We start from the raw sequence: 25,014 nt of genomic DNA on the forward strand, positions 1-25,014 counted from the left end.
TACCTCAAAGATCTAAATTTAAAACAGAGTTTTTAGGTTGTCTAATGCTTATAGGTGTGGGGTTTTTCGCTTCCTTGTCATTCTCCTAGCTCTTATGTAAACAATCCATACCTTGCTATGTCAATTACCCTTCTCCTTAGCCATAACCCACCTATGCCCAACTAATTAGTAAGTTCTTTCAACATTAGCACCTTGTTTTTAGAATTTTGTCTTTAGTATAAAGCTGTTAACATGATGGGAAGAAATGTCTATTGAATGTCAAATGAGTGAGTCCCTCTTGGAAAAGAAATACTGGTCTCCTCTTAATTAAACCAAGCCAACAAATATTATGTACACCATAAACATTGACCAACTGTTGGGTGTCCTTTAACAGATCAAGTATAAGCAATCAGCAGAAATGGAAAAAGCCAATTTCACTTCTGTAGTTGACACTCCGGAGATCATTCATGCTCAACAAGTCAAGAACCTTTCAAGCCAGGTAAAGAAATTCATCAGAACACTACTCATAGACCCCAGTCACAAAGGACAAAAGTCTTTCCACTAATACTTATGGAAGTGTTTTCAAACCAGCTTTGCCCAGTTTAAAAAACAGGGGATTCACCTGTGATGTAGGTCTGAGTCAGAGCTGAGATTTCTACATCAGATTCAAAATACACAAGAGGGGATTCCAAGGTACTGAAGAACTCTTACAAGGTATAACCCATAATTAATGATTCAGTATTTTAAGATGGAAAGTGTCTTATAATGTGGATGTAAAATTCATATGCATATATGTAAGAAACCAAGTAAACAGCCCCCATTTGGATTATCATTCTCTAACAAGATTGTGATTATGTCCTCAATTCTAACCATGCAATCTAACCCTGATTTCTCCCATGGTGGATAACCTTCCATCTTCCTATAAACAGAGAGAAAAAAGTAGGATGTCCTTCCCATACCCAGATATATCCTCTTTTGTGTTAAAGTTTGTGATGGTCCAGAATCTTCCATTTGAGTAGCTCCAAGTTAGAACTTTTGCTTGTCTTCTGATCAGTGAGCTCCAAAGCCATAGTTACCTAACCCAACTATGCTTTATAAACATTTTGAAAGGTAGATTCCCTGGCCCCATCTTGGAATATAGAAGCTAATATATTTGAGAGAGGCGCTGAAGATGTTTTTGTTTGTTTGTTTTTAATCTTCACAGGTTTGTTTTTTTTGTTTGTTTGTTTTTAATCTTCGCTTGATGACCAATTGGGTTAGGGAGTCATGGGTTTAAACCCTTATTAGTAATACATTATTTTATGTCATACATCTTGATATGAAAAATACAATGTAGGGTGAAAGAAGAGTTCTCCCCTACTGTGAAGATTTTAATTTAAATATACTAAATTCAGTTGCACATAGATTAACAGGAGAAAAACCATAACAATGGTAGTATCCTATGTATAAGTACAGGAGTCATACACAAAGTATGAGACTCAGATAAGAGCCAGATGGTTGGATCTTAAATACTCTCTTCATAGGGGAGAGGGAAATGATGGGGTCGGAGAGCTGTAGGCAATTTTAAAGAAATAGTAAATTATTTTTAGGAGAAATGTATGGGCCTGAAAAATAGATAATGATTTGGGACAAAGTTTGAGCTCTAGATGACATGTTCAATCTTCAGTCTCTTCTGTGATGAGTCTAACCTTTCTTGAAGTCTAGTTAGTAGAGTGGAGGCAGTTGTGTGTTCTTTTGTGGATCATTTTTTAGGAGACAGCAAATTTCAGAGAAAAGTAGCTTCCTACACTACAAGGAGAGACAGAGACAGGAGGGCAGAGGGAGAGTTAGAGAGACCTTAGCTTTGAGGCTGTTCCTTTAATGCAGCATGCAAAAGCACCGCATTTGGGGCAATAATTTTTTTGAGCTCCAAAATATTTACCACTAAAGAGTGGTTTAATTATGAAACAGTATGTTCAAATGGAAGAGATGAACCTTTTATTGGAGGAGGGGAAGAATAATGAACTAAATTCTATAGGCCCCCACTGTGTGTTGTGCTCCCTGGGGGAGCCCGAGAGGCTATGGGATGCTGACTGGTCCTATTACTTTCTGCCTGTTGGCAATTGCGAATCTTAAAGAACACCTCCGTGTACAGGCCTCTGTGGGGAGGGCTTAAGCAGTCTGTTTCCTTGTGCCCTCCGGGAACTTTTAGGCTGGGTCCTCAGGCTTAAAATGTGACCAGGTGGGTAATTCCTCCTCAGTGTAGGTCACTATTTACCTTTGAGTGATGGGATGGTGCTTGTGTGTTCCACAAACTTGATTCTTGATTTTCAGGGAGAAGTCTGTATTTTAGAACCTCTAAACGCCTATGAGGTGGTTAATGGAAGCAGTGTGAGCTGACTCATGAGCTCAGGATACTGTACGAAATATTTCCGTTTTTAAAATACTATTCATTATTTTTAACTTTGTTATGGGCATATGCACTCAGAGACACAGAGAGAGATGGAGGAAAGTGAGAAAGCAGCTGCCAGGTGTGGGATTCGAACCATCGTAGGCCATGTGGGAGTCCAACACCTTAACCACCATGCCAGCTGCTGGTTCCCTGAATATTTCTTAATGCAGGGAAGTTCAGGTCCCCTCCTCCCAGAATACCTCCGAATTTCACATTAAAAAAAAAAAAAAACAACTCTCTCAAGAACTAGGGACTAATTTGCAACCAACTGCAAGCAATTGAGGCAGCTTTTGTATAATCCAGAAAAAAAAAAAAAAGAATAGAGAAGAAAAGTAGAACCATTCTTTTCCCAGGACAGAGACTGTTTTCTTTAACTAAGAGTTATTCTGGTGATTTTTTTTCTGAATAAAATATTTGTTTCTTGGAATTGCCCTATCTTTTCAGAAATCTTGGCTTTAACTGGCTTCTAATTAGACAAACAAAATATAGGCTGAAATCTCTCATTGGCTGAGATTCTTGTTTGTTGCCTGTGGGAAGATTGAAATGTTCAACACTAATAAATGTAACTCATATATAATACAAATTTAGATCGATCGGTTGATAGAATCATTTCAGCTCCATTATAAAAGGGGCATCCTCTTTCCTCATCCATCATTCTCCTGGATAGCAGAGGGGGAGACACGGCCATTAAGTGAAGCTATAGAGGGCAGTGAGAGGACGTAGTGAAAAGCAGTAAATAAACATGAGTCCTGAGACAGACAAGGTGTGCTGCTGCCGAGAACCACCCAGCTCGGTGATGAGCACTGACCGCATGGGTGGCTAAGAGCAGAGCAGCCATCGTGGACAAGCATCTGTCCAAAGGCCAGAGTGGGGTGGGGCAGAGAGAGGCCCTGTCTGTTTAGCAGAGCCACCGCTAGTCAGTGATGCGGTTTCTCCAGCACCAGAGCTGTTTTCTTGGAAGTACCCTCAGGGCTGTCCCTACTGCTCAGTCCTGTAGCCAGGAGCCTGGACACACCTGCTCACATGCTCAGTGAATATCTCATCGCCCACCAAGACCGGCTTTCAAATGACCATGTCTTGGCTCTTAACTTTCTTTGTTTTCTCCACCTCTCTGTGGAGTAGCCTGGCTAAATAACTCCACCCAATTGGTGAAGGGGCAGTCCGACCGCCCTCCCTGAGCCTGGGTGGCTGTGAGCTCCTTAGCACAGACCAGCCAGTGAGGGCCTCACTCTGCCCATATTTCCATGACAGTGGTCCTCCTTTGCTTTTATTTTGTTGTTGTTTGTTTTAGGAGAAAGAGTGAGAGCATGACAGGGAAGGATGGAGGGAGACAGTGAACAAGAGAGAAGCATTTTTGACAGGTCTAACTGTGGACCTTCCTGCCCCAACTCCCTGGTCAGGACCAAAGGGGTACCCACTGCAACTGGCCTGTTTTAGGTTGGTCTGGGAACTGAACTTGGGCCTCCCAGGTGACTCCAGCCACTGCGCTGTGGCATTCTTTCATGGTGGGCCTATGAAGTGCCCCGTTCAGTTCTAGAAAGAAAAAGCATGGTGCTCATTGACTGAGAGGGCTCTGGAAAATACACAAAGGAGTTATATTCCTTCTGCTGAGCCAGGCCCCAATGCCCCATATCCCTGTGGTGCTTACTCTGTATTTCTTGGAATCTATTCCCAGAAAAAGTACAAAGAAGATGCAGAGAAGTCCATGTCATATTACGAGACGGTGTTGGATACCCCAGAGATGCAGAGAGTCCGGGAGAACCAAAAGAATTTCAGTCTTGTAAGTTTTTGTTGAATTCAAGGCACAGCCCACCTGGCAGGCTGAGGAAGATGCTCTGGGCACCCTCCTGACATCCTGCCCCTCACTGGGCTGCTGAGCAGCCTCCCTCAACTCCACTTAGTCCCTGGAAACTAGTGCTCAACTCTCCTCTGGGTTCACCTTCTGTTTCAACCCCAAATCCCTGCAAGAGAGACCCATCTGTGACTTGGGTGGTGGTGTAGGGGGAAAAGTAGTATCTTTTCCTCACCCGTTGTCTGGCTCACAACTAAGGCCCCCATAACAAAAGACAGATGGGCAAGAGAAAAACACACACATCTGATAGAAATTTTATGTGACATGGGAAGTTTCAGAAATGAAGACCCAAAGACAAGGGGCAATCTGTGTATTTTTATGCATAGTCTTGCAGAGGTACAACTGGACAGAGCGTGAGCTACTGGTAATGAACTGAGGAACTTAGCAAGGCTTGTTCAGGCTCTTTTTGGCATCTTTGGTTCCTTTCCTCTGTCTGCAGGAAGGACCCCTCTCACCCACCAGGAATGAGTCTTATGACCCACTTTAAAAGAAGGTCAAATAATTATTTTATGACCTGTTTCAGCAGAAAAAAGCAGGAGAGGGTCAGAGAGGGACTTCCTGCCTGTGCTGTTCTCGCACTGCCAAGGTGCCACATTTTGGGGTAACACGTCCTGACACCTGCCAGCAGCTTCCTGGTGCTATATATGAACTTCCACCATTTTCCACTAGGGGCGACATCTACCTTTTTCAGAGTTAAATCTCAGCAAAGCATACTTTAAGAGAACCCTTCATTTTACAAGTTTTAAAAATTAGTTCCTCCACATTTTTTTTTCTTTTGCTACAGGTCATGTATGCTTACCAGAAAGAAAGAGAGAGATGAAAAGTGAGAAAATATCCCCTGGGGTGATGGCAGTCCCTTCTCTTCCATTCTCCTCTCAGGATTTTGAACACACACATGCACATGCCCATGTGTTTCTCAAGTCACTGGGTCCAGGACTCCAACTACATAGATGACCATATGAAATTCAGCTGCCTTAGCCACCATACCACCAGCAGGCCCTCTCCACCAAATTTTTATTAAATAATTTCTCTTTGGCTATCAGACCATGACTATTGTAGCTTTATTCTTTTTTTTTTTTTTTTTTTTAATTGCCAGAGAAAGAGAGAAAGCACTCTCTTCGCCCACCCCGGCCCCAATGCAGGGAGTCCACATGCTGCGGTTCTTTTTCCCCCATTTTTCTCTCCCATCAGGATTTGGTATACACATATATACTTGCCTGGCAAGCAGACTATTCTTTTTTAAATATAAGATTCAAACTTCTATTACATAATATAGAGGAATTTTGAACAGTAGATGGTGTGGTGGTTAAGGCACTAGACATTCCCACGTGGCCAACCATGGTTCAAGTCCTAGATCTGGTGGCTTGCTTTCTCACTTTCTCTCTCTCTCTGGTCAAATTTAAATAAAAAAAATGAATAAATAAAATTTTAAAAAATAATCCTAAAAAAAAGAATTTTTTATAATACAATGTTAAAAATCTTAACAAGATGTTTACTCTTTCTTCATAGCTCCAATACCAGTGTGACCTTAAAAACAGTAAAGGAAAAATTACAGTTGTTCAAGACACGCCAGAAATACTGCGTGTTAAAGAAAATCAAAAGAATTTCAGCTCGGTATATTTACTATTTATTTTCCATTTAATGCTAACATAGTAATCCCATTCTCCTCTTTAAAAATATACTAGCCTCCCATTGATACAAACAATTAACTTCTAACCTCCCCAGTTAATGCTAGCGGTTATTTGTTCAAATTCCCCACACTTTGCTCCAAAATCATCACCCCAGAGACCTATTTGAAATAACAACCTAAATCTGCTAACAAAGTAACTTTTCTTTCTTTTTTAAATCTCAGAGCAGTAACATGTGCTGTTTTGCTCCAGGAAGATGAATTTCTCTGACATTGTTTGTTGTTATTGTTATTCCTCCATAAAATAACTGACTGACTTTGCATTTCCATAATGGATTTTTTGCTTCGTGTTTCCTGTGGGAGGGTTTTGTTGTTGTTAATCAACATTTTCTGGATTTTTTTTTTTTTATCCTGTGTTTCATATGGCCAGATGATCTTAAAAGAATCTCAAGATCTAGGAAAAGACCTTGAGATGACCTCGGTCACTGCTGCTGACGTGGGAGATGTCAGATGCAATGCTCTGGCACTTGCTTCAGAAGGTTGCCTAGTGTCTTTTGTTTTCACAGAAGCCATGTGCCCTAGCCTTTCTCTGGGAATTACTGGGTTCCTTACTTCTGTGTAACACTGTCTTAATTCTGAATGCCCAGGTTTTATATAAAGAGGATGTCTCACCAGGAACAGCAATCGGAAAGACACCTGAGATGATGAGAGTGAAGCAAACACAGGACCACATTAGTTCGGTAAAGACGTAGCGGATTCACTTTCCATATTTTCTGCCTTCCTTTGAGAATTTACAATGACCTTTGAGTTGCGCTCAAAACCTCTGTCACCAGAAACAGCTTAAGTTGCTAAAACAGGGGCCTGTGTACCAATACCACATGGTATATGCCAGTGACGTGACAGTGTTTAAGAAGGAGAGGTTAGCTAAGGAAGAAAGAGGGGCTTATGAGTAATACGTTTATATGTGGATGTATATTTCCTAGTCAAATGAAATGGTGGGTATTAAAACAATGGTGGATAAAGGAAAGAGAAGGGACTACAGTCTTAAATAGGGACCCCACCTCCGCCACCCTTTGCTCATAGAGACAAGAGAGAGACAAAGCATCCCTATCCTCGGAATTGTTCTCTGACCAATAGAAGAAAGTGGCCCAGTCCCCACTAAGTACAGCACTTGTGTTGGAAAGAACATCTGTCCAGCATGTAGTCATACCTTTTCCCCCATTTTCATCTCTGCAGGTGAAGTATAAGGAAGCCATTGGACAAGGAACTCCAATCCCTGACTTGCCTGAAGTGAAGCGCGTCAAGGAGACCCAGAAGCACATTAGCTCGGTAGTGGCCTGTACTCCCAGCATGCCTCTGTGTGACTGGCCCCCTCCCATCTGCTACCCTGGCTCCATCTCATCCCTTCTTCTTCCTAGCCAAAGCTTCCCCTGCGTTGGGGTTACTATGAATCCTTTGTTGGTCCTGAGTGGAGCCAATAAGGGTTGCAAAAGTAAATGAGAAATGTGTTTCTTCACAAGAAGTAGAAGGGATTGGACTCCTTCCTCAATCACCATGCCATCAGTTTCCAAAGTAGGAATATGCTGAAAGTAGTAGAAAGGTTATTGGGATGATTTCAAGCTACTTAACCACAAGCATATACATTTAAACATAAAAGTAATATAAGGAATGACAGGAGTCCAGTGTCCAGGTAGACCCTAGGTGGATGTGTGAAGTCTGCAGCCTTCTCCCCTCCTTTCCAGAATTCCTGCCCTGTATTCTCCACTCTCGTGAATGTAGCACTTGTTTAAGGTGCTGGCTGTTAGCCACAATGCTATGCTCCCTAAGCATGTTCTTTCAGGAATTCCAGGCCCTGTGCAGTCTGTGTGTGGCTGCGGAGAAAGGTTAATGTGTTTCTTCTGAGCTACTGTCAGCAAGCCCTGCCTCTGCGCCCCCCTGCCCTGTCCCATCCACGAACAGATTCTAAGTAGTTGCTGGTTCCAGCAGGAGAGTGTGTGAGGTGTGGAGAAATGGTTTATGGCCAATAAACGGCGAGGCCCTTGTCTGAGACTCCAACGCTCACTGGCCTCTGTCCTGCATCGTATCGCATCCCCAGTGGGCTCTGATTTCTCTTTAGGAGATGCAGGCTGTTTCTCTGGCAGGTTGTTCAGATGACTTAGATCCCACTCCGTTTTCACTTCCTGCTTATACTCTGGCTTCCTCATAGTACAAACTTCATCTAGAGTTGGGTCCGCTAATCCGAGAAAACTAGCCAGATGGCTCCTTCGTTGCTTTAGCTTGTAGCTTCTTGCCTTTCTCTAATTTTCCACTGTTCCATCGTCTTCCAATGGTTTCCTAGCATTGTTGGATAAAAGATAAAAAAAAAAAAATACAACTTTGTTACCAAGAGGATAGATTTTTCAAAGGTTCCCAGTTTCCTAGCAAAACAAAGTTATCACTGCGAGCTTGTTGCCAATTCTAGAAAGTAATTTGTGACACAAGCCCCTAGGTTTTCCATAAACTAGTGCCCCAGAGAACCCATCCATTTAAACAAATCCTTCCAGCTGAAAATTCCTTACAGTAAGAAGGAAGGAAGCAAGAGGCTCAGAAAATGGAGAATTCTTATTTTTTAATTAAAATACAGTATGTTGATTCTAAAAAGAATGGACTTCTCTCTCTTTAAAAACAAAACAAAAACAAAACCAAGAAAACCCACTACTTAGTCCATTAATCACACGTAAAAGTTTTTAGAAAAAAATACTCTTCCTGACTAACCCTAAGACTAAGGTACCAACAGACTAGGGGTGAGTTAAGAGTTTTCATTAGAAAACACAAAACAGAAAATTCTCAACCATTCATATTATTAGAAAAATTTAAATCAAGAGTTCTATGTGTTAAGTACAAATCTAAGGCATTCATTCTAGATGCAATGAAATGGATTAATTTTTCTCGTTGTTAAATTTTTTTGTCACTAATGCATTTTAGAAGTACTTTTTAAGTGTTAGTTATAGAAAAAAACGTAATTTAACACCCAGTTTTCAAGGTAGTACAAGCACTACTTTTGAAGAAAGACCATAAATATGTATGGAAATTCTTATTCCTTGTCTGTTACCTTTGAAAGCTAAATTGTTTCCACACAACAGCACACGTGAAACTGCAATCTGAAGGATTCATAGTCACTTTATCTTGTCGGGTATTCTAATTATTTTCTACAGGTTATGTACAAAGAGAACTTGGGAACAGGCATTCCAACCACTGTCACTCCAGAGATTGAGAGAGTCAAACGCAATCAAGAGAACTTTAGCTCGGTATTTACAAATAGATAAGAAATTCTTCCCCTCTCTCAAATTTACCAGAATAACCCATAGTCCTTTTCATAAAAATAACATCTTAACAGCAATTCTGTGTGTCAGTGTGTGTTGTGTGGAGTCTTACCTGACCAAAAACATCGCGACTTAATACAAAATCACTCACTTTTCTGATTTAACCTTTTTAGCAACTGATTAGTAGATCTGAAATAGTTAGCAGTATTAACATAGGATTCTTCATCATTCTACTCATTTCCTAGAACTCCATGCTGTCTGCTGTACTTTTTCATCCCCAGAATTAGCACTGTAAAATTGCGATGTTAAAAAGTAAAAGCATTATCCGTACTTACTAAATACTACTTACTAAAAAAAAAAAAAAAAAACCTCCTCCTCTCACACACACGCCCTGCCCCCATTTTCTCCCCTCTTTAATTTCTGTGCTGTGTTGAATGTCTTCTGGGTACTTTCTTCTATCTCACAGGTTTTATACAAAGAAAATGTGGGGAAAGGAACCCCAACACCTATCACTCCAGAGATGGAGAGAGTCAAACGCAATCAAGAAAACTTTAGCTCGGTATTTCTTAGGGGGAAAAAAAGAAAACCTTTCATTTTTATTTAAAATAATAACACATTACTAAATTTATATAATGAAAATAATGATAGCAAGTATTACCACAGTTTTCAACTCGAATCTAATTTAGTATTTACTTTAGTTCTGGTGTGAAATGTTAACCATGTTTTCTCTAAAACATAGGTATTTATCATTTTCCTTAAAAACCTGTCATACTCAGCATTCCTTCCTCCGACCCTCCTTTAATAACATTAGGTGTTTCTAACTGGTGTGCCACAAGCCGAAAGTAAACTCTAACAACCCTTCACAAGGACAATGTTCATTGAATTTTTATTGGTATTTATTGTGCCTGTTTGGTGTATTTTTTTGTTTGCAGCTTTTCTTTTAAAAATGTGATTCTTAAACATTTTTATTCAAAGGCAGCAATTCACAGTAACTCAGAAAGACGAATTTACTTGTCTCAGCTAATTCTTCCTATACCACACAAGATACAAATGAGCTTTCCTTTGAAATATCTTCAGGATCATTGAGAGCTGATATTTGCTTAGCTTTTATTATTTATGAATATTTATTTTGTTCCCCCAAATCTACATTCATCTCTCTCTTTTGGATCCTTTATTCAGTGTTGTCAACAGCTCATTACGATGATTCATTTCAAGTCACTTTTGAATGCTATTTAATAAGTCCTAGTCCTGTCTTTGAGAAAAGTCCTGTTATATAAACCAAGGCACTCCTGCTGCAGCCTGGCAGCTGTGTATATACCGAGGCCACTTAGACATACTGTGTGAGACGAGAAGCCCGAAGGTGATCTGCTATTGCTCTGCTTCTGAAAGTTGTTTAGGCCTATTTTATTTCATCATAAAAACAAAACAAAAAAATACTTTTAAAGATTTTTTTAAGGTTACATCTACCTAAAAGAAGGGTCCAAGCTGAGTTGACTGTTGGTTTTGTGCACACAGATACTGTACAAAGAGAACTTGAGCAAGGGGACCCCCCTCCCTGTCACTCCTGAGATGGAGCGAGTCAAACGCAATCAAGAGAACTTTAGCTCGGTATTTGGGAGAAAGTTCTTTTAACTCCATATTAAATAATAATAATAATTTTTATAGAACACAATGTCTCACTATTAGTCCCTTTATAATAATCTCACCAACTGAATTCTCACCAACTGAATTCTTCTATTTTCTGAATTTTTTACTCACCAATTGAGTCTAACATTTTGTATTTTCTATAATAGTCCCTTAAAACTTTTAATTGGTTCCTTTCCTTCTCTTTTTGCCTTTATGTTACTGCTGGGACTTTCTAAATTAATTCATTTCAAACACTGAAGTTTTTATTTCCTTGGAATTCTTTAATGTTTTGGGGTTAGAGTTGCAAGAAAAGATACTGCATTCAAGGTTAGCTATAAAAATAGTGGCTCTTGATATGGAACAAGGGCCATCTTAACATAGACTCTATCTGGATAAACAGGAGCACAGAGAAAGAAAAATCACTCAGTATTAGGACCTAAAGCAATTATATTTTGATACTTGCCTTCAATAAGCCATTTTATGAATAGAAATCTAGGCCCTCTGAGTTTTAACACAGCCACTACTCACACAATGACCTGTCTAATGACTGCTGGGACGTAAGACCAGTTCTCCAGCACCAAGAAACGCCTTTCTCAGTCTTTGTCTCCTTCCCCAGTCAGTGAGTATTCACTGTACGAACAGTTCAGAATCTCACAAGACTATTTCATTGGTAGTTATCAAGTTGTAGATTCCTTTAAACCTTTTCACTATTCAGAATAAATGTAAAAGATTATGCCAGATTTATATGATTGTGTTATGGTGTGTCTTGTCACTTTCTGACATTTACCTAATTTATACTTTTCATATGGGTAGCATTAGGTTATTCTAGTGTGATGTCACATGATATTTATTGAAAAATACATACCCTATGGCACCATGACACACAAGACATGTATAGAAACGATATATTCACAAATAGTCTGTGAGATTTCTACTTGATTGTTTCAAGGATTCACTTATGCTTGAGATGGAGAGTCAACGGCACTAAGAAAATTTAGCCGAATTTTTCTTTGGGGGATGGGAGTCAATGCAAAATGTTTTTATGGTCAGTTTAAATGTTTTCTCAAAGTTTGATTCTTTAATGTAAGTAGATTAGTAAGTTTCTTTGGTCCCACTGTCTTTTTGTTTTGTTTTTAATTACTATTCACTAACAACTTCTCCATTTTGTTAAGTTTTCCATGTAAATTGGTATGTCTTTTGGAATGTTATATTCACTGTTTGCCTCGTGGGTTCATTATTATTCCTTTTATTGAAAGACTTGCTTCTGCTTTCAAAATTACTTTTATGTTATTTTCTTCTATATCGGAGTAAGTATATTATTGTTTGTAGCTATTTAAAACCATAATGATCCTGATGATCTTGGACAGTATATTTTTTTTAAGTAACCATTTGCGTTAATTTTTTACACAGGTTTCATTTAGGCAAAATCGTTCAGGGTTGCCTGGGTCTCATCGAAGTGAACAATACTGTCTACTAAAACATTGAATCTTAGTCCTCACATCTCCACAAATTGAATTTACTCAACAAAGACTAATTTTACCATATCACATAGATTTGGTCTGGGACTTTAATATCCATTATTAAGTCAATATTCTGTAGAGAGGACAAATATTTGCTTATTTAATACAAAAACATTTTTTTCTATGGTGCAGTGAGCATTTTAGTGCTCTTGTGAAATTATTTGTATCTTTCTCTTAATTCATGACAGGAAATAGCATTTATATATGAGCAAGAGTAAAAAGATGACCATCAGGCCTACAGGTGTCTTAGTGGTTAAGGTATTAGACTCCCACATGGCCTACCATGCTTCAAGTCCCAGACATGGAGGCTTGAGATGCACACTGGGTATCTGCGTGTACATGCCCAAAATCCTGAGAGGAAAATGGAGGCGAAGGATTGTAGTGTGGCCATGCCCCCTGGGGGGTGATTTCTGACTTTCTCTGTCTCTCTCGCTCTCTTTCTGTCTCTCTGGTGAGGGCCCATGCCCTATAGCAAAAAATCTCAAAAAGAAAAAAAAAAGGATGAACATTAAGTACACTGGTACTAAGGAAATACAAAATGTGTTCTCAGCCAGATCTATGCCTGAACAAAAAAAGCTGACTCGGTGAACACGTCTTTACTGTTTCATGTCTGTGGTCTGTCTTGACTGCTCTTGTTTTTTCTGGATGCTTTCTTGTGTCGTACAGGTGTTGTATAAAGAAAACCTTGGAAAAGGGATTCCGATCCCCATCACTCCAGAGATGGAGAGAGTCAAACACAATCAAGAAAACTTTAGTTCGGTATTTAAAAAATAATAAAAAAAAAGAATCTCTTAACTATCTAAAAAATGTTTTAAAAGATTAATGGCCAGATTTTAAAAAGCTAATCAACTTATCCCAATAAAAAACATTTGACCTGTTTTTTCCCCCAACTTATTAATACTGCCATTTCCTGTGAACCAGTTTCCCTGTTCTGGTTAATTAATATAATCATTTCACTTAATTTTACAAAGTGTTCAGTATTATATTACAGTTTTTAAAAACATAACATTTTCCGTGTCTAAGCATCCACATTTTATCCTGCTTTGGCAAATTTGGTTTGAAGAGCTTAAAAAAAACTATTCTGCAAAGATCCGACTGTTGGCCTGATTTCCTCTTCTAACCTCTGTCTCTCCTGGTATTTGTAGATATTTTAAAGTTGCCCCTTTTTTAGTATCTCGTCACTCTTCTCCACTTGACTTAAAAATAATTCTTCCCAATATGTTCACCCAACTAAAAATTAAACACTTGGACTTCTTTTGAAAGTCAAAAGAAGATTTGTGTATATCTTCGTATATATGTTTGTAAAATCCCAATATCCTTATGTGATTTATTAATAGCATTTCTAAATCAAAAATAACTTCCTTGGTTTTGTGTCTGCCTCTCAGTGTTTCTTCCTCTTCCAAGCAAGCTGCCAAAGACTAATTACTGCCTTTCACAGTGGTCCGTGCTGCAGAGATAGTTCAAACAACAAAAATAACATTTCCCTTTCCTATTTCTTAGTTTTCGCTTCTTTTTCTGGCATTCCTTTGCTTTTAAGGATGTCTTTAGGCTTATACAGGCTGAAACCACAAGCTTCTGGTAGTTTCCTTCCTCAACCTTATTCTTTTCTCCCGCCCCTCCCATTTGCTCCCAAGTAGACAAGCCATTGACTGCTCCTTTTGTTCTGGATGCTTTTTCCTATCATACAGGTGCTATACAAGGAAAATTTGGGGACAGGAATCCCAATTCCCATCACTCCTGAGATGCAGAGAGTCAAACACAATCAAGAAAACCTTAGCTCGGTATTTTGGAACAAGAAAGGGACAAAAAGAAACCCATGCCATTTAACTTTTGAATGAAACTATTCCTTAACATCTATTCTTTTTTAAAACTCTCTCCACTTCCTTTGCTTGTACTGTATCTTAGCAAAAGGACACACGTGTTTGTTTCTTTAATAGTTCATTTTGATCTTACTTCATCTGATATTTTAAACATTTAAAAAAACAACGAGGCTTTTCCTTTGCGTGGATAATAACAAAACCACGTCCTAACAATTTCAAATCCCCGCGTGACTGTTTAGGAGGCGTTGTGCTCACAGAAGCAAACAAAATAACAAGGATAATCCTGAAGGCTTCCACCCCTCCCGTTCCCTCTCCCTGCAGCTGGGGTCCTTGCTACTTTACAGGGTACAAAGTGCCCGTTGCAATAATGGCTTTTCTTAAAGTGGTATGTGGCGTCTTCTCAGCATGTAACTCCTGGCTCCTAGGACTATTTTGTATTTTGTAACAAGGGTAGTCTCACCCTTTAAACCTCGCAGCAAACGAAATGTTACTTATGGTTGTTTTTCTGGATGCCTTCTTCTTGCACAGGTGTTATACAAAGAAAACATGGGCAAGGGGACCCCTTTACCCATCACTCCAGAGATGGAGCGTGTCAAACACAATCAAGAGAATATCAGCTCGGTACTTCAGCAAGAAAAGAGCAAAACCACCCCTTTAATCATCTTCTAAAACTACTTTAATGACTTAAAATAATACATATTAATCTTCTTAAAGATGATCTAAATGTTGTGTATTTCTTACTACATTTCTCTTTCTTTAGGGCTACTTCGAGCTTTAACCCCATAATAACAAGAGTGCTTTAATCCATAAAATTCTAATATCAAAAAGTAACAGGTTTTTCTAGAAAACATCCTTTTGTTCATGTCTCCCTACTTTCGACCTACTACACCCAAGGTCTCTGGTTTTACGTACTTGTGAAGCTGGGGACAGGGACGGGAGGGGTGGGACCCTTGAATACTGGCGTTCTGATTTCGTTGTCTTCATTGATGACTTTAGGTTCTAACTTACATTTAGACAAAGAGACCTTGGGGAAAATAACCCCTGACCCTCTCCTTCAAGGATGATATAAATCGTGACCCAGTAGTAGACGTAACCATTGATTTTCGAGTCACTTAAAAAGCAAAGTGGCACTGAATGACTTGCTGGTTTTACCAATTTGAAAGGGCTTTTGGTTGTTCTCTCTTATCATGACCTCTCACTGCCAACTTCAGAGAAGCAGCTCCTGTAAGCTTGTGCTGTGATAGTCTATCTACACATTTCTAAGTTACGAGGGATTGGGGTTTCTTTATGTAAAGACTTTAGCTTTCAATGGTGAACAGCCTTGTAGCCCTCACCACTGACATGGTCTGCAGGCTTCTCTTTTTGAGCGCAGTGCTCCTAAAACCTTAGCGTGCATCAGAATCACCCGCCGGGCTAGTTAAACCAGTCTGCGGGGTCCTGTCCACACGCTCTCTCACTCTGGTACAGGGCCAGATAATCTGCATTTCTGAAAAGTTCTCAGGTCAATGGACTTTACTGTCTAGGGACCCCAACCTGAAAACCACTCCTCTATCAGAATTCTTTCTCTTGAGTACTAGTTCCTAAACCTCCAGTAGCTCCAGAATGACATGGAGGTCAAGGATTTACCATGAAGTGTTTCCTATGGATTTACCTTAATAGGGATATAATCACCAAAACATTTTTCTTTACTGAAAAATTTAATGTTGAACTGTACTACAGTAAGAGGCAGCTCACAGAGGATAAGGAGGGAAAACTGATAGGGGAAACTCTTTGCCTGGTCCAAAAGCCTACTTTTACTGGTGTGTCGAGGGTCTCAGTGGTGAATAAAGTACCAGTAGCTACATAGGAGCACCCCTGCTCTCCCCAGGGAGATTTAAGCCTTTGCCTATAGCTTCCATTTAGATGAACCGTAGGCACTTGACCTTCACAGACTAGTGTAAGAACGATGGTGTCTCATTTCTTCTGGGATCATTCTCACAGTCTGCAAGGATTTCAGGGCAAGAGACCTGGGAAACGTGTCTCACTGTAATTATGTTCCCTGGGGAACATACTGCTTTCCATCTAACCTTACTGTCCAATGGTTTGGTGCCCTTAGCCTCATTAAACATTATCTGGGGGCCGGCAGGTGGCATGATAATTAAGGCGCTGGACTACCACATGGGCAACCACGGTTCGAGTCTCAGACCTGGCAGCTTGCTTTCTCACTTTCCCTCTCTTTCTGTCTCTCTTTGGTCAAATTAAAAAAATAATAACAACTAAATAAAATTAAATAACTATTTCTTTAAAAAAATGTTATCTGTTCCACTTCCTCTTGGTAACTGTCATTCTTTTCTTCTTTTTGGCTTTTTTGGCTCCATTGGACTCATATAGGTTTTGTACAAAGAAAATGTGGGGAAAGCCACCCCAACCCCTGTCACTCCAGAGATGCAGAGAGTCAAACGCAATCAAGAAAACATTAGCTCGGTATTGTCTTGAGAAATGAAAGTGTTTTCAGTTTTGCAAAGTAACCCCTGCAGTTTGGCCTGCTCCTAACACCATCCATCCTAGGTTAAAAACAAACAAAACACCCGTTAATTTCAGTCTCCTCTAAATATCATACAATTACCGTTGCCATTAACTATTTTTTTAAGCTTTCTTTCTGAGAGCTGTCCTCACTAATAGCAATAGATTAAACATAGTGCAATCCCCACATCGAATTGCATTTGTAAGTATTGCCTCCTAGTGATTTTTGGGTACAACTTTGTATCTCACAGGTGTTATACAAAGAGAGCCTGGGGAAAGCAACCCCCACACCCTTTACTCCAGAGATGGAAAGAGTCAGACGCAATCAAGAAAACTTTAGCTCGGTATTTCAGAGAGGAAAAAACATAATCCATTAAAATTTTAACAAGCCTGGCAAACAGTTATACCACTAATTTATCTCATGGTGTTTCCGAACTTCTGTGTATCTTTAAAAATGTTTCCTTGTCCATTTACAAGCAACAACCCCACCCCATCAGCTCACACTGATTTTACTTTTCTTAATCTTTTGCTTTCTACTATAACATTTTAATGGCTTTATCTTCCTGAGATGTTTCTTATAGAGTGTGATGTAATTGAGTCATAACAAGTTAAATGATGGGTTTTTTTAGAACTGGTTTTCTGCTCTCTGATATCTGGATGCTCTTTTGGCCCCCCCTAGGTATTATACAAAGAAAATATGAGAAAAGCAACTCCGACACCTGTCACTCCAGAGATGGAAAGGGCTAAGCGCAACCAAGAAAACATTAGCTCGGTATTTTCTAGGGTTAAAAGAGTAGTGCAACGACTTGGAAAATAACATCTTAACATCATAAAAATGTGCCTTTCTCATCCCACTGAAAAACACACTAAAATTCAAAAAGAGAGAGAAATGATACATCTTGGAAAATAACGTGTTAATACCATAAAGATGTGCACTTTCTTATTCAACTGAACATTTTCACAAAAATTAACACTCCTGTGCTTTTAAATTCCACGTGGTTATACTAAACATAACAACTGCTGATGTTTTCTTTCTCCTTTTACTATAGTCTGAGGTGGTCTTACATAATCATCTGTAACCAATTGACTTCCTAACATCCTCAATCTTCTGCACTCCTTCAAAGGTTCTTTTCTGAAATGGGTAATATTCTAAAATGGTAATATTCTAATATTCTTTGGCTTTGGTGATTTAAACTTTCATGCCTGGAGGATGTTGAATGGCATACTAGTTTCGGAAATCTGGACAGAACCTAAGAAAAAGGATTTCTTATTTCAAAGGACAGTCCTTTTAAAGTCTCTTATCAGATTTATTGCCAAATATGCTGGTACTATGATTCCTAGCAGCCTTAAGAAGCGATCCTCCCCCACCCCACCCCCTTTTTTTTTTTCCAAATTTATACCATGTCCCTTTCTCTTTTAAAAATGAAATTTTCATTCTCAAAGTAAAACTAAGTTCTTTCTTCTCTGATGAGAGCCCTGTTGGTCTTCGTGCCGACCTGGGCCACTGCGAGTCATGTGTCCGATGGGCGCTTTCTGCTGACTCAAGCTTCCCTCCTCAGCTCCTTTCAATCTCCATCTGTTCGAAAGGCTGTGGGGTTTTGGATCAGGACAGCATCATGGCCTGTACTCATTCAAGGTCTCTCCTTGGTCAGGTTCTTTATTCTGACAGCTTCCGGAAACAGATACAAGGCAAGGCTGCCTATGTGCTGGATACCCCAGAAATGAGACGGGTGAGGGAGACACAACGGCACATCTCAACGGTGAGTCAGGGATTCTTTAGGGCTGGCTGGACGGCCTGTCAGAACACGTGAGAAGGAAACGATCACGTCATATTTTCATAAACTCATGGCATTTCAGGTGAAGTATCATGAGGACTTTGAGAAACACAAGGGTTGCTTCACACCAGTGGTGACAGACCCTATCACTGAGCGAGTGAAGAAGAACACACAGGACTTCAGTGACATCAACTACCGAGGTATTCAAAGGAAAGTGGTAGAAATGGAGCAAAAACGGAATGACCAGGACCAGGAGACTGTTACAGGTAACTGAGGCCTTGAGTTGGAGAGAGGGGCTGGGGTTAAAAGGAAACAACTTTAAGAGAACTAGAAGGGTGAAAGTGACATTATCTGCATTAAGTCAAATGGACATCAGCCTGTGTTTTCCTTGGACCTGAAAGAAAGGCGCCTATTATTTCATTTTGCAAAGCTGACATCTCTTTTACCTTATCTTTATTTTGAAGAGACATGACCAGAACCTTTGCAAAAAAAAAAAAAAAAGAAAAGAAAAAAAGCGATTCAGTCCTCCTGTGCTTGTTTAAAATGCCTTTGTTTTCAAGTTACTGGAAGAGCCCAAGAGTACCTGTTCTGATCAGCAGTTTTCCTTTCAGGTCTACGTGTCTGGCGTACTAATCCAGGCTCAGTTTTTGACTATGACCCAGCAGAAGACAACATTCAATCCCGAAGCTTACACTTGATTAATGGTATGTTACCCTGAAAAATTAACCATGTGGTAGGCTAGAGTCAACGACTTTTAGGCTCTGAAAGTCTTTCCCCTTGGGGATTTCAATTTTCTTTCTTTTTCTTTTTCTTTCTTTCTTTCTTCTTTTTTTTTTTCCTAAGCTATTCAGGTTTGAGCCATTCACTAAGACCTCTGGGCAAATTCTGATATATATATAGATAGATATATAGATATATATATCTATATATCTATCTATATATATATATAGAGAGAGAGAGAGAGAGGTTTTAGCTATAGAGTGCGTGTGCTCGCCAGAAAGACAGAGAGAGACAGAGAGACAGAAAGTGAGAAATCACCTCCTGGGGGGATGGCCACGCCACAATCCCTTTTCTTCCATTCTCCTCTCGGGATCTTAGGCACGCATGCACATGTGTCTGGAGGATTTCAGTTTTCTGATTTTCCCCTTTGAGCATAAAAACCCTTTTTTGATTAGTGGGCCAAACCAATTTTCTATTGGGTCATCAGGAAAGTCATGACACATTTTTGTTTAGAAAAACATAGAAAAATATTTTGTGACTTAGCTGACACCTAATAAGAAAATTGAAGCTAGAAAGATTCTGTTTGACTACCTCAGTATAAGTCCCACTATTACTTGCATCCCCAACTTTTTTTTCTTGTGGTTATGTTTTGTTTTGTTTTTACCTAAAGAAAAAAAGATAGTAAATTTTTTTTTTTTGGAGAGATTTTCACTGTAGGGCGCGTGCGCTCGCCAGACAGACAGAGAGAGACATAGAGACAGAAAGCGAGAAATCACCCCCCAGAGGGGATGGTCACGCCGCAATCCCTTCTCCTCCATTCTCCTCTCGGGATCTTGGGCACGCACGCACACGTGCCCGGCGTGAGTTTTAAGCCACCGGGTCCGGGACATGAACTGCGGTCGACTACGTGGGAGTCCAGCGACATAGCCATTACGCTAACTGCTGGTTCCCAAAAAGATAGTAAATTTTTATGCTGGAGAAATCTTTAAAAAACAATAGGCAAAGGAAAAAGAATAGATTTGACTTTAGGAGCTGAGCTCTCTGTGTCAAGGAAGATTATTTATTTATCAAAATAGCTACATGCTACTGTGCCTTCTGTTGCTATTAAAAAGTAGATTATGAGGTAGTGCTTGTTCTCAAAGGATTTATACTCTAGTCTGCTGATGAAGAAAGAGGCCATGGTTACTCCCTGGCACATGCAGTTTGAAAAGTCTGCCTATGATACTGTGGAAATACAGAGGAAAAAAATCTGAGATTAACTTGGAAGTTAGGAAGGATTTTCTAGAGAAGTTGAAGACGGCATCTGAACGTGAATGCTACTGTCCACTTATTTTGGCAAGCTAGAAGAGAGGACAGGGTGAGGAAAGGAGTGGAAACCAGGCTGTGCCACCTGTTACATGGTCTTTGGCCATTTACCTAAGCTCTCCTCTGTAAAATAAGGATGGCCACCATATGTCAGAAGAGTGGTGAGGGCTTGTTCCTTAAAATACTACTTATAACCATGCATGGCAAAAAATAACATCAACTAAGAGTCAATTACTGTATTAGACCTTGCTAGCATAGAAATCCTCCCTCTGCTACATCTCTGAACTGTATCTCTCCCAGTCCAAGCCCAGCGCAGGAGCCGGGAGCAGTCTCGATCTGCCAGTGCACTGAGCATCAGTGGGGGTGAAGAGAAGTCTGAGCATTCAGAAGCTGCCGACCACCACCTCTCCACCTACAGTGATGGGGGCATCATTTTCTCGACAACCTCAACAGGTACAAGTGGGTGGCACAGACTGACAGTCACGGCCACCCTGCTCAGTAACAGTTACTATGAGACATGCTTTGATTAAAACAAATTAGGATCCTTCATTTTAATAAGACAATACTTAACAACTATGGAGAGTTACATGAACCTAGATGCTTCGTTTTCATTATGTTGTTAGTTCCTCCTTCCTTGGAGGTCACTCTTTTTAAGTTGGGATAAAGACAACACTCCTCAGCTGCTAAACATGGATACGATGTCCAGCCATGCTTTCCTTATAAGTGTCCCCTTCTTTTCAGCTTACAAACATGCAAAAGCCACAGAGCTCCCACAACAACGATCATCTTCAGTCGCTACCCAACAGACAACAGTATCTTCTATTCCATCTCATCCCTCTACTGCTGGAGTAAGTAAATAATACAGAAAGTACTCAAATCATTTTTATTTTAATATGTGCGAAAACAGTTACAATCGGCCCTCCATGTCCGCAGGTTCTGCATCTGCAGACTCAACCAACAGGTAGATTGACATGTTCCATTGTTGCGTATGTGTACCAAACACAATGAGTGCACAAGCACTGAACATACACTTTTTTCTTGTCATTGTTGACTAAACTATGACAACTATTTACATACCATTTACATTGTATTAGGTACTGTAAGTGATCTCTACACAATTTAAAAGTGTAAGAGAATATGTGTATAGGTTATATGTAAATACTATGCCATTTTATCTAAGGGACTTGAGTATTAAATGATTTTGGTATCTACCAGGGTCCTGGAACCAATCCCCCAGGGGCAGTGAGGGATGACTGTATAGATATTCTGGTATTTCTATTCTTTTTAAAGAATTATTTATTTAACTTTATTTATTTTTATTATTTTTAATTTAACCAGAACAGAGAGACAGAGAGAGAGAGGGAAATGAGAAAGCAAGCCACCAGACCCAGGACTCGAACCATGGTCAGCCATGTGGGAGTCCAGCACCTCAACCACCACACCACCTGCTGGCCCCAGTATTTCTTTTTCCATTTCTATAGTAAAAGTCAAACCATATTTTTTTTAATAATTGTTTTATTTAACTTTATTTATTTATTCATTCATTTATTTAATTTGACCAGAGAGGGACAGAGAGAGAGAAAGTGAGAAAGCAAGCTGCCAGATCTAGGACTAAAACTGCAGTCAGCCATGTGGGAATCCAGTGCCCTTAATCACCACACCACCTGCCAGCTCCCAAACCATCTATTTTATGTAATGATCTTTTACTACATGTCTCATCTTAACAGTAATAATAGAAAACCCACTCATTACCAAGCCCAAATTAATGAAAAGAAAGAAAAAGCATTATTCAATGATTAAAAAAAAATAGAGCAAGCATCAGTTTTGTTCCTTGGCCTCACCAACTATCTTGAATTAAACATTTGTTGCTTAGACTCATTCTTTAAGAATGTACACATGTATTATGCCCATGTACAAACATGTGTACATGCCATGTCTTAGATTCCCCCTATTAATATATATTGAACAGGTCAGCCAAACCACATTCACAATACACCTACCTTAAAACTTGCATTAGTTTAAAACCCTAGATCCCACTCATAACCTCAGAAAAATATAATACTGTAGGATTGAAACAGCATTTGTATGAAGACAACTACCTTTACTAAAGGACACAAAAGAAGATCTAAATAAGTGTTAAGACCCATTATGTATCGGGAAGGGAATACCTTGAAGTTGTCATCTCTCCTTAAATAAGTTAGTAAGTGCAAAGCAATTCCAACGAAAATCTCGTAGCACTGTTTTGAAAATTTGTATGCCAATCTTACAACTTACTTGAAAGTTTGGAAGGATGCAAAAATAACCAAGTACGTTTTAAAAATTCCCATAGAGACAGATTTAACCATAAAAGAGCAAAATATAGGGCCAGCAGGTTGCATGGTTAAGGCATGGATGACTCTGCAGTTTGAATTCTGGACATATAGGAGCTTGAAAAACACACTAGTGTGTGTGTGTGTATGTGTGTGTGTGTATGCCTAAAATCCCAAAAGGAGAATGGAAGAGAAAGGTTTGTACTGTGGTCATCCTTCCTGGGAGATGATTTTTCATTTTCCTTTTCTCTCTTTTTCTGGCAAGCACATGTATCCACAGTAAAAAAAAAAAAATATATATATATATAAGCAAAACATACTATACATACTATAAGGCCACAACTACAGGATTGGCATGGTGATAAATACAAAAATTTGTTTAGTCCAGAAATGGACCTCGTCTTAGCCTGCTATTACACTGCCAACGGAAATACCGATTCCCAAGAACAGGGCTTTATTCAGCTCACAGTTTGGAGTTCAAGTGAGGCGACAGCATGGCGGAGGGCAAGAACTGAGCAAAGCAGCTGAAAATAATATTTCTGCTTGCCTAATCCCTTTCCACCTTTATAAACCCCTCAGAATTCAATCATCCAATTACCTTACCATACCCACAGGCTCCACTCTTGGGACACCAGCCATGGATTAAGTTTTTAAGGCAACACTTTTATAATACAGCCACGCCTTACCACACAGAGCTGGGGGTGGGGCCGGGGGGGGGGAATTCAAACTATGACAGATCTTTAAAGCATTAAAGGTCATCAGGAAAGTAATGGGTTACATGATCTTGGGATAACTAGTTGTCAATTTAGCAAAATAATAGTAAAAATTAAAAACCTATCTCAAAGCATACTTAAATTACAGCTGTACCAAGTACCGAAACATGAAAAATGAACTGTACAGGTACTACCGGAAAATAAACAGTACTTTTAAAATACTGGCGTGTGGCTAGAGGTTAAGGGAACCAGATCCCACATGGCTGGCTGTTTGGTTCAAGTTCTGGACTTGGAGGTGCACATAAAATCCTGACAGGATGGAGAAATGAAGATTGTGCCATGACCACAACCCATTGGGGATGCTTCCTCTCTCCTCTTCTTTCTCTAGTGAGAGCACATGCCTTCGGGTTCATTAAAACAAACTATTGGGAGTGGGGAAAGCCTTTGTAAGCAAGCTTCAAAATCACTAGATTTGTAGTGTAAAGAAAGACTAACAGATTTGTCCATAAAATTTCAATTCTTTAACAAGAACAAACACATCAGACTACGAGAAAATATTTACAGCACATGTAACAAAAATATTAGTATCTAAAAAGCATTAAAACACTCCATAATTTAGGATAAATTATCTCCTCCACCCAAAATAAAATGACCTGGAAAAGTATGAATGAATAATTTATGACAAATTGAAAAAAAAAGATAGGCAACTAAGAGCCAGCTCATGGCCTGGTGGTTAAGGTGGCTGGATCCTACATGGTTGGCCATGAGATTCAAGTCCTGGAACCAGCAGCTTAAAAGACATTGGGCGTTGGGAACCAGCAGTTAGCGTAATGGCTATGTCGCTGGACTCCCACACAGTTGACCGCGGTTCGCGTCCCGGACCCGGTGTCTTAAAACTCATGCCGGGTACATGTGCGTGCGTGCCCAAGGTCCCGAGAGGAGAATGGAGGAGAAGGGATTGCGGCGTGACCATCCCCCCTGGGGGGTGATTTCTCGCTTTCTGTCTCTATGTCTCTCTCTGTCTGTCTGGCGAGCGCACGCACCCTATAGCAAAAACCTCTCAAAAAAAAAAAAGACATTGGGCGTGTGTGTGTGTGTGTGTGTGAGAGAGAGAGAGAAATGGAGGACTGTGGTGTGACCACCGCCCATAGAGGTGGCCCTTATTTCCTCGCTGTCTCCAAACACATGCACCTTCTGGCAAATTAAACAAAAAAACAAAAACAAAACAAAACAAAAAAGCCATAAAAGGTATTTACCACAAATCATGGCAGAAATATGAAAACAATACAAGTACCTCATTTAAACATTAGAGTACCAAATTTCAAATATGTGAACACGCGTACCATTTGGTCTAACACTTTCACATTAATTCATTTATTTAAATTTGTTAGAGGGCACCTGTGCTCACTGGAAAGAAGTGTGAAAGCGCCTCCCGTGGGAATGGTCATGCTGCAATCCCTTCTCCTCCATTACTCCCTCCGTTCAGAATTTGGGGCACGTACACACATGCACCAAACGTACTGTTCAAGCCTT

The 25,014-nt window shown here is 39.7% G+C and overlaps 1 protein-coding gene across 2 annotated transcripts in view; it reads left to right on the forward strand.

Moving 5' to 3' along the window:
• NEB (nebulin) overlaps positions 1-25,014 on the forward strand; it is a 234,272-nt gene that overhangs the window by 206,847 nt on the left and 2,411 nt on the right. For both annotated transcript variants that reach the window (XM_027775357.1, XM_006157632.1), the window contains 16 exons: positions 374-478; positions 4,086-4,190; positions 5,772-5,876; positions 6,537-6,629; positions 7,126-7,218; positions 9,084-9,176; positions 9,658-9,750; positions 14,686-14,778; positions 16,528-16,620; positions 16,911-17,003; positions 17,339-17,431; positions 18,312-18,419; positions 18,517-18,700; positions 19,046-19,138; positions 20,760-20,912; positions 21,201-21,307. In XM_027775357.1, the coding sequence (XP_027631158.1) occupies positions 374-478; positions 4,086-4,190; positions 5,772-5,876; positions 6,537-6,629; positions 7,126-7,218; positions 9,084-9,176; positions 9,658-9,750; positions 14,686-14,778; positions 16,528-16,620; positions 16,911-17,003; positions 17,339-17,431; positions 18,312-18,419; positions 18,517-18,700; positions 19,046-19,138; positions 20,760-20,912; positions 21,201-21,307 (1,704 nt within the window). The remainder of the gene's footprint in view (positions 1-373; positions 479-4,085; positions 4,191-5,771; positions 5,877-6,536; positions 6,630-7,125; positions 7,219-9,083; positions 9,177-9,657; positions 9,751-14,685; positions 14,779-16,527; positions 16,621-16,910; positions 17,004-17,338; positions 17,432-18,311; positions 18,420-18,516; positions 18,701-19,045; positions 19,139-20,759; positions 20,913-21,200; positions 21,308-25,014) is intronic.

This window comes from Tupaia chinensis, unplaced genomic scaffold (assembly GCF_000334495.1).
Source record: "Tupaia chinensis unplaced genomic scaffold, TupChi_1.0 Scaffold000549_1, whole genome shotgun sequence".
In the NCBI taxonomy this organism is placed as follows: Eukaryota; Metazoa; Chordata; class Mammalia; order Scandentia; family Tupaiidae; genus Tupaia; species Tupaia belangeri.